This window comes from Sorghum bicolor, chromosome 8 (assembly GCF_000003195.3).
Source record: "Sorghum bicolor cultivar BTx623 chromosome 8, Sorghum_bicolor_NCBIv3, whole genome shotgun sequence".
Classification (NCBI taxonomy): Eukaryota; Viridiplantae; Streptophyta; class Magnoliopsida; order Poales; family Poaceae; genus Sorghum; species Sorghum bicolor.
In genome coordinates this window covers 3,565,594-3,579,873 of record NC_012877.2, presented here as the reverse complement: position 1 = coordinate 3,579,873, position 14,280 = coordinate 3,565,594, and the positions used below count along the sequence as shown (strand labels likewise).

Below are 14,280 nucleotides of genomic sequence, written 5' to 3'. Positions count from 1 at the left end.
CAATATCAATGATACTGCCTTGTTCGCTTGAGCTTCTCTGCCGAATCTATCAGTCATTCAGCAATATTTTTCTCTTATAACAAATCAACGGACAGTACTTTTAGTAATAGCTTATCAGCCAAGCGAACAAGGTAACACTTTCCACATTTTTTCAGCCATATTCACAATTTTTTCCAAACTTTGCAAACACATTTACTTTCCACAATTTTGCATCAAAAGAGAAGGGGGAAAAAATGTCGGTAGTCCAAGTGCACGCGGTAAACGGCAGGTCCACGGACAACATATTCGAACTAGTGAATGAATAAAATAAACCAAGAAAAAGAAAATTTTAAAAATGTGCAGATAGGTAATCCCAACGAGTCAACAACGCAAAAACTCCTTAAAAACCACGCCACACGCCGGAAAACGGAAACTGGTGCCAAGCTGCAAAACTCCAAGCTCCTCCATCCATCGCGTGCGCGCCTCTCTCTCTCTCTCTCTCTCTCTCTCCCCGCGCGCCATGGCCGCCTCTGGGGACCACGTCGGCGGCGACCCGCCGGAGTCGATGCAGCTGCGCCTGGGCGACGACATCGCGTGGTCGGAGATCAACGGCGTGTACGACCGCGACGACTCGCTCAAGGAGAACACCAACCCCAAGTCCGTCTTCAAGAACCACCCCGGCGCCGTCTCCGGCGGGTCCTCGCAGCGGTTCTCGGGCAACCTGAAGCCGACGGCGGCGCCCATCATCGGGCTGTCGAGGAAGCTGGGCGGGTCCGTGCGGCGGCACCAGCACCCGCCGGCCATGTTCCCCAAGAAAGCCAAGACCGGCGGCGGCGGGCGCGCGCCCAAGGCTGCCGTGCCCGAGCCCGGGTCCCCCAAGGTGTCCTGCATCGGCAAGGTGCTCTCGGACCGCGAGCGCGCGCGCCTCGGCCACCGCCCGCCGCGCGGCGGCGCGAGGGCCCCCGGGTGCTGCGGCGGGCTCGGCCTCCTCATGCGCCGCAGCCGGTCCAGGCACAGCGGCGTCGTCGAGTGCGTCGACCAGTCCCCGCCGTTCCCGCCCCTGGCGGACGTGGCGCCGAGGCGGAGGGAGGTGGAGGCGGAGGAGGAGGAGGAGGAGGAGGTGACGGTTGCGGAGCCGGCGCTGGCGCCGGGGCTGGGAGGCGTGCGGCGGTTCGCGTCGGGGAGGCGGGCGGCGGAGTGGGCGGCCCAGATGGAGGACGACGGACACGTGGCGAGATCTGGGCCGTTGTAGCGCGTGCAGGTGGTTGAGGTGTGGCTTTCGGTTTGGTTGCGCGTGTGCTTTATTACCTGTTAGTTGAGCTGTGTACATATGAAATATGATCTTCCCCTGTTTCAAATCAAATCCGTAGGAATTGATGTTTGGGTTTGACGAAATTTGGTTGCTTCTGTCCTGGTTTAGGACTTGTTTACTTCCACCCAAATTTCAAATTTTTTTAAGATTTTTCGTCAAATCAAATCTTTAGCCGCTTGTATGGAGTATTAAATATAAACAAAAATAAAAACTAATTGCATAGTTACGAGACAAATCTTTTGAGCCTCCGACCATGATTGGACAATAATTACCACAAACAAACAAAAATGCTACAGTATTATGAATTTTTTTTCTTCGTAAACTAAACACGGCCTTATTATGATTTTTATTTACTGCGAGCTTAATTGACACTCACAGGATCGGAGTGCACGCTGTTTGTAAAGAAATTTTGCAGATCGTGAGGCGTCTACAGACCACAGTATGGCCTTGTTTAGATTCAAAAACTTTTTGGATTTTGACACTGTAGCACTTTCGTTTTTATTTGACAAACATTATCCAATCATGAAGCAATTAGACTTAAAATATTTGTCTCGTGATTTACAGATAAACTGTGCAATTAGTTATTTTTTTTATCTATATTTAATGTTCCATGCATGTGCTGCAAGATTCGATGTGATGGGGAATCTTGTAAAGTTTTTGGTTTTTGGGTGTATCTAAACAAGGCCTATATTTACTATTGATTGATTGATTACGATGGCGAAGAGAAATCAAATCTAACAAAAGGTAGGCTCGCTAAAGCACTCATCAATTGACATGTACTCCTAGCCTATCCGTTTCTGTCACGTTACAGTAATATAATTACAGTATTAGACTTTGTTTAGTTGTGAAAACTTTTTGGATTTAGGTATTATAGCACTTTCGTTTTTATTTGACAAATATTGTTTAATTATGGAGTAACTAGGCTTAAAAGATTCATCTCGTGATTTACGGACAAACTGTGTAATTAGTGTTTGTTTTCATCTATATTTAATGCTCTATGCATGTGCCGTAAGATTTAAATGTGTTGGGAAATCTTGAAAAGTTTTTGATTTTTGGTGGGAACTAAACAAGGCCTTACCTCCGCTCCGCGAAAGAATCAATTTCTAGACTTGTCCTAAGTCAATTTTTTTAAACTTTAACTAAATTTCTAGAAAAAATGCTAAGATTTATGACATCAAATTAGTATCATTAGATTAATCATAGAATATATTTTCATATAATGTGCATTTTATATCATAGATATTGTTACTCTTTTTTATAAAGTTAGTCAAACTTAAAAAAAGTTTGACTGACATGCATTCTAAAAATGTACTAAATAATTCCGCTAGTGAAGTGATTCAATTCGCTCGTGCACACAACTACATGAAAATGAGCTGAAAACTACTACTAGTAGTGCCTTGTTTAGTTCGCAAAAATTTTCAAGATTCCCCGTCACATCGAATCTTGCGGCATATGCATGGAGTATTAAATATACATGAAAACAAAAACTATTTGCACAGTTCATCTTTAAACCGCGAGATGCATCTTTTGAGCCTAGTTACTCTATAATTAGACAATGTTTGTCAAATAAAAACGAAAGTGCTACAGTGCCGTTTTTCACAAGTTTTTGCGAACTGAACAAGGCAGTACAGCAGTCCAGCAGCTGCATCCATGGACCCTTTCACGAATTACACAACTGTTTTATTTGGCATTGTTCATTTGTCGAAACGAAAAGTTTTCGACCACTATAGCACTTTCGTTTATTCGTGATAAATATTGTCTAATTATAAACTAACTAGGCTTAAAAGATTTATCTCGTAATTTATAGGTAAACTGTATAATTATTTTTTATTTTTGACTATATTTAATGTTACATGCATGTGCCGTAAGATTCGATGTGATGGGGAATCTTGAAAAGTTTTTGTTTTTTGGGTGAACCAAAAAAGGCCTTAGAAAACACACTATGCAGCATGAGAAATGCAGAAATCCTGCTCTACCATCTGCATCCAATGCAACAGCCACTAATCTAGAAGCCCACCTGAAAGGCTTGGTCCTTGTGGTGAGCAAGCGACTCCTTTTAGATTAGGTCCGTTTGGATCTTTTTGGTTTTTTTTGGAACACCGTTTGGATCACTTGGCATTATTATAGTCTTCATATAAACAATGATATTAGGATTATAATAATAATTTAGATTGTGGATTATAACAATATAGTTTGCTTCGAATATTTCGATCTGTACAATATCCAATGAGTAGATTGGAGGTGGATTGTAGTTTCACTTGTTGAAATACTATAATCTAGTTCCATAAAAAAAATAAAAAATGGTTTTTTGAAGAAGCCATGGTTGATAATTTGTTCCATGCTTAGAAAATATGTGTATGTAGTACAAAAAATTAATAACTTATTTTCTAAATGAATTCAGATGCATGATGGCAAATCATGTAACTTCGTACAACCTTTTTTCATTTGAAATGGTTTAAGGATGAAGAATACGTTTTAAATTTTCAGAGTTTGAAAACTTTAACTTGTAACTGAGTCCTAATAAATCGTTTTTTTATTTGTCCATCTCTATAAACGGTCTGATCACCTTAAGGTTCCGTTCGATTGTTCCGGAACGGGCCATTTCAGACCTAGAACGCTATTCCTCCGTAATACAGATTTGTGAAGCAAAATGTTCGGCTGGAATGAATCTTAGATAACTGAACGAGGCCTACAAATTAAAGGTTAGTTTTTCACCGTCTCACGCTCTCTGCCGCTGCAACTATCTATCTATAGGTGGTGCAATGTCGTACGTGTCTTACACACATCGTCATTGTTGTAGCCGCGCATACTAGATCAGAGATCGTTGTTTCGGGACTGAAGAAGAAGAGACGACGATGATGGATGATCGCTACGTACATACTACCAACGAATGAACGGAGAGCGAGCATGCATGTCGCGTTCATTGGCGAAACGCAAAAGGAGCGATCGAGGGCCACGCGCAATGGAAATTTGGATCCAAGTAGAACGAGTTTTGCGTAGGTGATGGAAATGGAACGTCCCGATCCCGAAGAGCGAAAACTGATGAGTACTGATCTAGCATGCTATTGCTAAAAAGACGACGTCGATCGCCGTGCGTGCGTGCATGTACTACTACTACCATGAGACATTTAGTAGGAAAAAAATATACAAAATTTTAAATGTTAAAATATTAGAAGAAGCTCACCTCATTAAGAAAAACCTAAAATTTTTGTTGTGAATTTACTGATTTGTTGTGAGAGAAAAATATTGTATAATGATTGATAAGCCATGCGGATACACTAGTACACAGAGGTATCGGTTCGTAACCCCTTTCTATAGGCGGTTTGGCGAACCGTCTATGCGAGAACCGTATGTAGAAATTTTTTTTCTAGAAAATACGAAATCAGCTTTTTAAAATAGGAAAAAAAAGATTTAATCTCTCGCGTAAAATCATGTGCTTCGCAAGCACGGTGGGATTTAAACTTGAGACCTCACCCTCATGCGTAGCCTACTCTACCACTCTACCCATCACTCACTTGTGTCTATATTAGAGTCTAGTTCCCCACATATTATCCTAAACCGAGCATATATTGATTATTTGAGGTACTAAACGGATTCAAATGGAAAAGTTGTTAACTACAAAGTTTGATAACTTTTCAAGATCTATAATTTTTGTATTGGTAGTTTCTCCATCCGAGGTCATTTACAAAATTTGAATTTCAAATTTGTGAGATTCAAACGTAGTTTTCGATCGATGACAAGATGATCTCAAATAAAAAAATTCAACTACAAAGTTTCATAACTTTTCGAGATCTACAACTTTAATTTTAGAAGTTTTTTCAAAAGAGGTCATTTGAAAAAGCTTAAAAAATTCAATTTCAAATTATTTCTATTGGCAGTTTTCTTAAGGATCTGTCTGTGAAAATCATATTTCTACAGACGGTTTTCTTAAGAAACTACTTGTAGAAATCATGTATTTCTACAAGCGGTTTTGTTAGGAAAATCGCCAGTAATAATTGAATTTTATTGGCAGATTTTGAGTCGAACCCGCTGATTTCTTTTCAATAGCGTTTTTTAATTAAAACTGCCTGTAAAAAAAATCACCGCCAGCATAGAGCGGTTTTGTACTAGTAATAATTTCAAGCAAATGGACAAACATTACGCTGTTTTTGAATTGAACTAAACAAGGCCTCACGAGAAAACCAACAACCAGGTCCTCTCCGCCTCTGCACTCCACGGTAAAAAAAAAAAAAAAGCGTTGGACGACGATCGACTAGGTAAAAAAAGAGAGTGATGAGTTGCACTCGCCCCAGCCACTGATGAGCAAGAATATACCTTTGTATGCTTGTCTAGCATGCATGAGAGATCCAATTTGGTTTATCTAGGCTGACATGCATGGTTAATTAATCTTGCTACTAAACAAGGCAAAGTGAAGAAATCAAGCAAATCAAATCAAATCACCCCTGGATTATTACTCACTCCGTCAATAAAAACATATATTACAATAGAATTTGTACAAGTCAAACTAGCTAGCTTCTTAACCTTAATCAAGTTTATTCATGATTCTAACTAGATTTACTATAAAAATATATTTCGTAATTCATTTAGTGATAGTTATTTTGTATAATAAATGTTTATATTTATACAACTATTATTAAACTTCAAATTATTTAATTCCTCGAAAATAAGAATTACACCCTTTTATGGATGACGAAGGAATTACTATTTGAATAGCAAGCTTGTAGATTATATATCCATTGCTACCAGCTCTTACTCTGCCACTGAAATAAATCAATTCCTATAGTTGCGTGAAGTCAAATTTTTTAAAGTCTGACTCAATTTAAAGAAAATAAGTTAAGTTTATGATACCAAATTAGTATCATTAGGTATATTATAAACTATGTATTAATAATATGCTTATTTAAGTAAGTTTATATATTTTTTCTACAAATCCAAAAATATAAAAAGGTTTGACTTCAGGGACGGAGTGCGCGTGCGCATGAGCGTTAGCAATACTACTAGAAGGGAGCTGAATCTGGTAGGTTTAAAAGGCTTGAACGATGATAGTCTAGTAGGTAATTTGGCTGATCAGGTTCAGTGCAGCTCACTTTATTAATTGTCCGTCATCATAACCAGGCGCTGCACCAAAAAACGTGTGCTTTCCATAGTGCGCACTAGTAGAGAGCGTACAAAACAAAAAGGGAGTGAAGGAAAGAGATTAAAGAAAAAAAAATGCGAGGATTATTTACTGTAGGGCTTAGGATGTCTCTGATACTAGTCTAGTTTTTGAATCAATATTTTAATCACTAAATAGTGCACAGGGTAAGAGATCACGATAGTCTTGTACATTTCATGATATTTCTCTCGTAACACGATGTTTTTTTTGGCTACTTGTTACAGCCACACCCATATTTATTTGGTCAAAAAAGAATATATATCACGCACTTGTGTTGGGTCGATTTATTAGCACTTAACAACATGTGTAACACGACAATGTTTTCATGATGCCGTGCTTTCAGGGAAACTCGACCTAGAAGCCAAACAATTTGGTTCAGTTCATGTTTTCATGATGGGCTATCATATTCGTATCCAGATTAATGGAGTAAGGTCGTTTTCGGCATGTCCCTCCACATATACCAGCACGCGCATTGTTGGATTCGTTCATTCGGTCGTTTTCAGGCCTTGTTTAGTTCCAAAATATTTTGCAAAATGGACACTGTAGCTCTTTCGTTTGTATTTGACAAATATTGTCTAATCATAGACTAACTAGGCTCAAAAGATTTGTCTCGTCAATTCCGACTAAACTGTGCAATTAGTTTTTATTTTTGTCTATATTTAGTACTTCATGCATATGTCTAAAGATTCGATGTGACGGAGAATCTGAAAAATTTTGCAAATTTTTTTGAGAACTCAACAAGGCCTCAGCTGCAAAATCGACAGCACGCACGCGAATGATTCTTACCTCCACTTTCCAAAGGCTAACAGCAAGCACACAACATGGATTACGCCTGCCGGCCCCAAAATTGTTGCTCCCCATATGCATTGCATCGTAATGTTTTTGTGACATCAATCCTTGTATTATCATTTTCTTATCACAGTATAGACACAAACAATATTATATACACATGCATACTTAGGCCTTGTTTAGTTCTCACCGAAAATCAAAAACTTTTCAAGATTCTCCGTCATATCGAATCTTACGGCATATACATAGAGCATTAAATATAGATAAAAATAAAAACTAATTGCACAGTTTACCTGTAAATCGCGAGACGAATCTTTTAAGTCTAGTTAATAATCTATGATTTGACAATGTTTGTCAAATAAAAACGAAAGTGCTACAGTAACGAAATCAAAAAAATTCTAAAACTAAACAAGGCCTTACTCTTAGGGCATCTCCAATGACCTTTCCAAATTGTTGGCTCGCACAACCAGATTTTTCAATTTCTGCTAGTAGTGTGGGGTTTTCCTAGTGTTTTAGCACTCAAAATTTAGTATAAACTTTCCCTAGTAAATACCTCCTAGTGAGAATTTTCTAGTGTTTTGACTAGTGGTAGTGTTTTATTACTAACTAAAAACACTAGAAAAACTCCACCATTTTGGTAGTGTCGAATTGAAGAGAGTGAAAATAAAAAATGAAAAAAATATCTGAAGCATCATGACAATAATGCTAATAAAAATAAGGTGAGAGCAGTGACACAAGTGACATTGGGGACTGTGTGAGCCTAACTCTTGAGCACTCAGCTAGCGCATTTCTTTCTTCGTTCGTTTACTCATGTCCTTAAATTCTGGACGCAAACTAACAAGTAACAACCAATCGATTGTAGTTGCATCCGTCAAGCTTGGATAATAAGATAGCATGACTAAGCAGAATTGTGAACCACTCATGTCCTTATAAACACAAGTATATATATGGATCCCACTTTTATGCACCGAAAAGACCGAATCAGAAAGTCAAGCGTATCACTGTTAAACCCTACTCCTATGAGTGTGTTAGTATGTTCTTGAAACCTAGTGGATAGATTTTACCATATAGAATTTAACTAGCAGAGCTACACACTCAGCTTGCATATTAGCATGTTCTTGATATTTTTTTTGAGGTTCAACGGGGGAGTCGTTCCCCACCTGAAATTCAATTGATTTAGCCCAAAACGGCTTGTATAAACGGTAGCAATTACAATAAACGCAACAGCGAAGTTGCAGATGGAGAAGCTAGTTGTTTCTATCTTCTAACTTTGCTCCTGTCTAGCCATCATAAGCATGTTCTTGATATTGCCAACTTTTCCCTCTAGAAAGACTTTCCAAGTCCTAAATAGGACATAAATTTAGTGTAGCCTTTGTCATTTGCAAGTTTGAAAAGAAATAGTTTTACATGGATTTCGTTACAAATTTACATCATTACATATATATCTACAACTACGTCAAGAGACATGCGTCGGTGTAACTACCATGCCCGTGATCAACACTAATCTTGTTATTGAAAAAAAAACACTAGTAGTACTGAAGCAGATGAAATATATATTTTGAAATAGGGGAAGATCAGAACCACAAAAAGACCAATGTTGTCTAATCTTACAAATGAACGTTAGTCTACTAGAGAAAACGAAGTGGTGACGATTTCCTCACAAAAACGCTGGTGACTGTTATGATGTGTAACTTTTTTGTTAGTGTTAATAAGACAACTGTGCTAATGATTTGCGCACGCGCCACATTTTTTTCTTCCTATATATCGACCTGACACAAAACATGCCAAATAAACCAAGTCAAGAACAGCAAGTTACAAAAGGGCAGGTTGATATATACCCTCATATCTACTGAGTGGGTTCGTCATTATGCTAGCTAATACTCTCTCTATTTCTGAAAGTTGCAACTTCTAGAGTTGTTCTAAGTTAAACTCTTAAAACTTTGACCAAATTTATAAATAAAATGCTAAGATTTATAGTACCAAATTAATATTATTAGATTTACCATAGAATATATTTTTATAAAAATACTCATTTATGTTATAGATATTGATGCTCTTTTCTATAAAATTGGTCAAAGTTAAAAAAGTTTGACTCATATGGATTTTAGGAGTTTGACTCAACTTTCAAGGTGGGAGTTGAAACTTTCACGGTAGAGGGAGTAAGCTTTTACATAGGTCATATAGCCTCATAGATAGGTGAAGCAACTTCCATTGGTCGGCCAGTGGCATTAAAGAAATATGCCCTTAACAATCCGTCTCAGTTCACAAATCGTTTCCTTTAAATACAACAACACACTACTACTGCCTCCAACAGTCCAACCCCCTCTCAAAGCTGTGAACTTGATCTTTTGCTCCAACAGAGCTTCAGTCTTTTAGACTTCAGAGCACGCCAAAATTCTATCAGCAGCCATCGTCGTCATGGGGAACTGCCTGGTGATTCATTACAGGAAGGAGATGAAGATCATGAGCGTGGATTATGGCAGCAGCCAAGTCTTCAGGGTGCAGCCATCCCCCAGCAGATTGATGAAGGTTCAAGACGACGACTCCCTCGGCGAGCCCCTGCCGGCGGCGAGCGTTCTTCCGGTGAAGAAGGCGCCGGCGGGCACCGTCAGGGTGAAGCTGGTGATCAGCAAGCGGGAGCTCAAGAGGATGCTCGACAAGGAAGAAGGCATGTCGCTGGACGACGTGGTGTCTGTGTCTCTCATGCGCAAAGAGGCGAGTGATCGTGAACAGGTCGAGTACTGCTCCGGAGGGTGGCGGCCTGCGCTGGAGACCATACCAGAGGGCAGCGATGTAGTATAGCAGCCGCCCGGCCGAGGTCGTTCAGGATATCAAAGATACCTTGTAAGACATGCTATATCTATACATGTAGTAGGAGTTTTGAGATAGTGATTCTCATCATCTTTTCATATGCTATGTATACATGTAGTAGGAGTTTTGAGATAGTGATTCTCATCATCATTTCTTGCTGCTGGTCTCAGCTTATGTAAAGAAGCTAGGTAAAGATGATCATGGAAATCAATCAGGAGCTTGCTCGTTGGTCTGAAAAGTCATAGCTGAAAATACTGTTCGATGATTTATTATGAAAGAAGTTCGCTGATTTATTATGAGAGAATAACGAAGGTTGCTATATGGTGCCCCACTCTGTGTTCTCACGGTCATCAGCAAAATAGCTCTATCTATCAACAGGACTCCAAGGGTTTCACATGTGCTGCTATGCGTTTGATCCTTCGTAATTGTCACTGTCAACTTCCTAACTATCTTACCGTGGTCTATTTTGATGGAAGTTCATTTCACTGAAACATTGATTTGTTGTGAGAGAAAAATACTGTATAATGGCGGATAAGTTCAAGCTACATAATGTTATGCTATTCTGCACTGTTGCCACTGGCAGGAAGGTTGTAATCAACATGAGCTAAGACTCAAAAATTTGCACAGCTTACCACTTAGGCGTGTGGTACTTTCTTATGTACCTACTAGTCTGCTAAGCTGAAACAGAACTTTGCACTCTGCTAGCCTATAAGCCACTTGAAGAAGTTAAATCATTGGCAAGGCTGAATTAGAGAATTTATTATTGAAACTGCAGATGATTCCATATGTTTATCCACCAAAATTCCTAGAGATCAATCAATCAATTAGCACTATTCTTGCAGAATCGATAAATTTTGAGTAATTAAAACTTATAAAAGATAAGCATTTCAGACATAGAAAGTGAAATAAAAGAATGAGATCAAGATACTGCTTGCAGTTTAAATCAAACGAACACGTGCGTTCCTAGTCTTGACGGCTTCAGTGGCGCACGCCAATTTGGACCCTGCGAAATGACGAAATCTCTCTACACTAAGGTCTGTCGTTTCGACAATTGCATGCCAAGATATCAACAAATGCAAGCGATGGAGATAAAAAAAAAACAAAAAAAAAACAAATGCAAGCGATGATGTTCTCAAAAAATTGCATCGACACGTCCATGATAAACTAGAAACATCATAGTGATTTTCTTGGAGAGAAGCCGGGAAGACATTTTGCCAACATGCAAGTTTGTGCTTAACTGTCACAAGAATCATGAGGATGTAGCCCATCTCCCATCTGCTACCATTTTGTGTTTGTTCCCCCCTGGCCCCTGCCCAGCTGTACGAAAATTTTGTGCCTGAAAATTCAGTGAGATAAATAAAGTTGTACACCATGTTTTGGCCGAGAAGAATCAAGAATGTAACAACTGGAGGCCCCATTCTGAGACCGAGTTTTTTTTAAAAAAAAAATATATATATATATTTCTGAGACCGAGATTTTTTTTTTTGAGCTTGAACACTGATGGGCTTTCGAGCCTACTACGACCAGTTCTGGGCCCTAAAGTGTCATGGCCCAAATCAAAGAGGCCGCCGGTGGGTGGCAATGGGCCTATAAAGGACCGGTCAGCCCGCAGCAGTAGTCTAGGCCCACGATTGCACCAGCCCATCTTCCTGACCGAGTCCAACGACGATCGCCGGCAACGACGACGGAGGGGGACGCGGCAAGGCAACCGGCGACGGAGGTGCGACGCGGCGGGCTTATGGTTGGTGATACAGGGGTTGGGGATGCGCGGCAGCTTCGGAGACGGAGAGGGTACGTGCTGGGCTGCTGGCCGGCCGGCCGGCCTGCCGGGAGGCGCGGGTCGGCGGGTGGCGGAGGGACCGGCGGTTCCGCCTCCGTCGGCAAGGGCGAGGGAGGTCGATCGGCGCGGCGGCGCTTCACACGGTCACACCCGCTAAGTTTCTAATCATCTCTTTTTATTTCCGTTATTTCGATTGCAGCTTTCCTCTGATTGAATTGCCCGATTCAGTTAGCATTTCCCCTTACAAGTACGAACTGACTTCGATTTCGGCATTTCGCATCCAAATCAGCATAACCATCGTAACTACTAACATGCAACTCTAGTTGTGTATATCATTGCTACTAAATGGTTATTCCTAATTTCCTATTACATCATCCTCTATCTATATCATGCTTACGATGCTCTTGATAGGCATATATGCCTTATTTGGAAGTTTTACTGTTCAAGGAATGGCCTAGGCCTAATCCAGTAATCCTCATGTTCATCATCCGTTCTTAGTACTGTATAACGCAGCCTAGCCAATAAACTACTCAATGTTCTTGTTTGCTTAAAGCTGTACGAAACAATATATATAATAGTACTGGTCGTCGAAGAAACTAATTAGAGCCTTAATGAGTTACCTCAAATCATGCTTGAAGTTTCAACTACTGTACCAAATGTGCATGCATCCAAACCCGTCACGCGTACCAATTTTCAATCTGCTAGCAGCTCGGCTCATGGATCACCTAATCCAATCATAAACATTCTCTTATTCCTTGAGGGCTATTATTAAATTCTCTTGTAAATATTCTCTGCACATTTTTATGCCTGATCATTGGCAAGAAAATAGTGGGTGACAGGGTGAGGACAGAGGAAAGGAAACAGAAAGGCTCGATAGGAACAGCATAGAGTAGTGAAGTGCTTTAAGTTTTCAAGTGTAAAATGAAAGGGACATCTGTTCTTATTCCAGCTAACCATCTTTCCTGATTGAAAATGTTTATTTTTTTAAAATAAAGTCTATGTAATATTTATCCCAGCTTCTGCTTGGGCTATGTTCTCGACCATCCATCATTATGAGTTCCAGTCCCCGACTGATAAAAGTTTGCTAGCAAAATAGCCAAAACAAAGAACACAAACTTATACAGGATAAAATGAATTAAGTGCAAATCCCATTAGTAGACATCCACCCATGATTGACAAAGATGTCCACCGACCATCATTTTCAACATATATACAACATGCCCACATTGTCTTTATCTGAAAAATGTCTCCTTTTGTAGCTAGCACCAAAAGCAGATCCAATGTGTATGAAAAAGGATCTAAGCTTTGTTGGTGAATTGGTGATTACTGACAGGATTACATTTACATGATGCCAAATATATCTCCTCTTGGTGAACATCTGATGTGGAATCACACAGTAGTGGAGTTCTCTTTTAACTAAAATGATAAGCCCCATGTGTTTTCACTACTGTAAATTACATCAGTTGAGTCATCATGTGACCACTAGAGTTTAGATGTTGCTTTAGGAACCCACCATTAAGTTTGTGATTTTGCACTTCTGCAGATTCACACGAGGCATCAAGTGTTGCTTTCAATTACTGTGTAACCTTGTGCACAAAGATGTTAAAAAATATACGCATTATTTAACCTTGGTCCAACACATCAATGACAAGTGACATTAGCTAACAAAATAAGCCCATTGATTGATTAGACTTAACACTGGGCTGAGGGATTTAATATGTTAGCTCACGTTTTGGATATGGATTGGATATGTGTGGGTTTAGGTATTGTTTGCCAAGCCATGGATGTTGACTCATTAACAGGGGAGAATGCCAGGCAAATTAAAATCAGGAATCAAATTAAAATATTGGTGTTGCCTGTCCAGTAGGTTATCTCATTACTTTCGCTGCATGATTGGGCATTGACATGAATATTGTAGAATACATCGAATTATACTTCCTATCTAATTGATATAATACTCCTCAAAGGCAGACTTGTTTTCAACAGGTTTAATTAGGTTTAGATTATGCTTTAGTATGTTCGGTTATTCTTTTTATCTTTGAATTTCTGATCTACTTTAAATAATAAATGCATTGGGTTTATGTTTTCTTATTGAAACAATGCATGCTGAGAGCTAGATAAGACCATAAACATTTATCATTGGGCCAGGATATGTGTATAAATAAAGGTAGGACAGAGTGCAAAGTAATGTTATTTTGACTTGACCTGGCCACAGACCTCTGTTATTATAATTGTTGGTTTTTCTCCCTCTCCATCTTAATGGAATGGAAGAGATCCTGCCTTTATTTTCGGAAGACAAAATTGGTTCACACCTTCAGGGCAACGCTAGTGACTAAAATGTCCATGCTGTTGCTATCCAATAGTTTCAGGCTATTGTTATTTTGTACATATAATAATAATCTAAGTGGTCTTGAATAATTGATAACACCAGACGGCTCCTCTATTTTTGTTAGG

The 14,280-nt window shown here is 39.5% G+C and overlaps 2 protein-coding genes across 3 annotated transcripts; both read left to right on the top strand.

Moving 5' to 3' along the window:
* Positions 345 to 9,736, top strand: LOC8066975. 2 transcript variants are annotated; one of them, XM_021445705.1, is made up of 2 exons: positions 345 to 1,249; positions 9,683 to 9,736. In XM_021445705.1, the coding sequence occupies exon 1, from the start codon at positions 500 to 502 to the stop codon at positions 1,229 to 1,231; it is 732 nt and encodes a 243-aa protein (XP_021301380.1). In that variant the 5' UTR covers positions 345 to 499; the 3' UTR covers positions 1,232 to 1,249; positions 9,683 to 9,736. The 2 variants fall into 2 exon arrangements, with proteins under 2 accessions (XP_021301380.1, XP_002442815.1); XM_002442770.2 differs by lacking the exon at positions 9,683 to 9,736 and adding an exon at positions 1,670 to 1,735.
* LOC8066974 lies at positions 9,297 to 10,342 on the top strand. Its single transcript, XM_002442769.2, has one exon. The coding sequence runs from the start codon at positions 9,654 to 9,656 to the stop codon at positions 10,035 to 10,037; it is 384 nt and encodes a 127-aa protein (XP_002442814.1). The 5' UTR covers positions 9,297 to 9,653; the 3' UTR covers positions 10,038 to 10,342.

What these genes read in the sequence shown, in the direction of transcription:
- LOC8066975 (XM_021445705.1), top strand. Translation starts at nt 500, where the DNA reads ATGGCCGCCTCTGGGGACCACGTCGGCGGCGACCCGCCGGAGTCGATG.
- LOC8066974 (XM_002442769.2), top strand. Translation starts at nt 9,654, where the DNA reads ATGGGGAACTGCCTGGTGATTCATTACAGGAAGGAGATGAAGATCATG.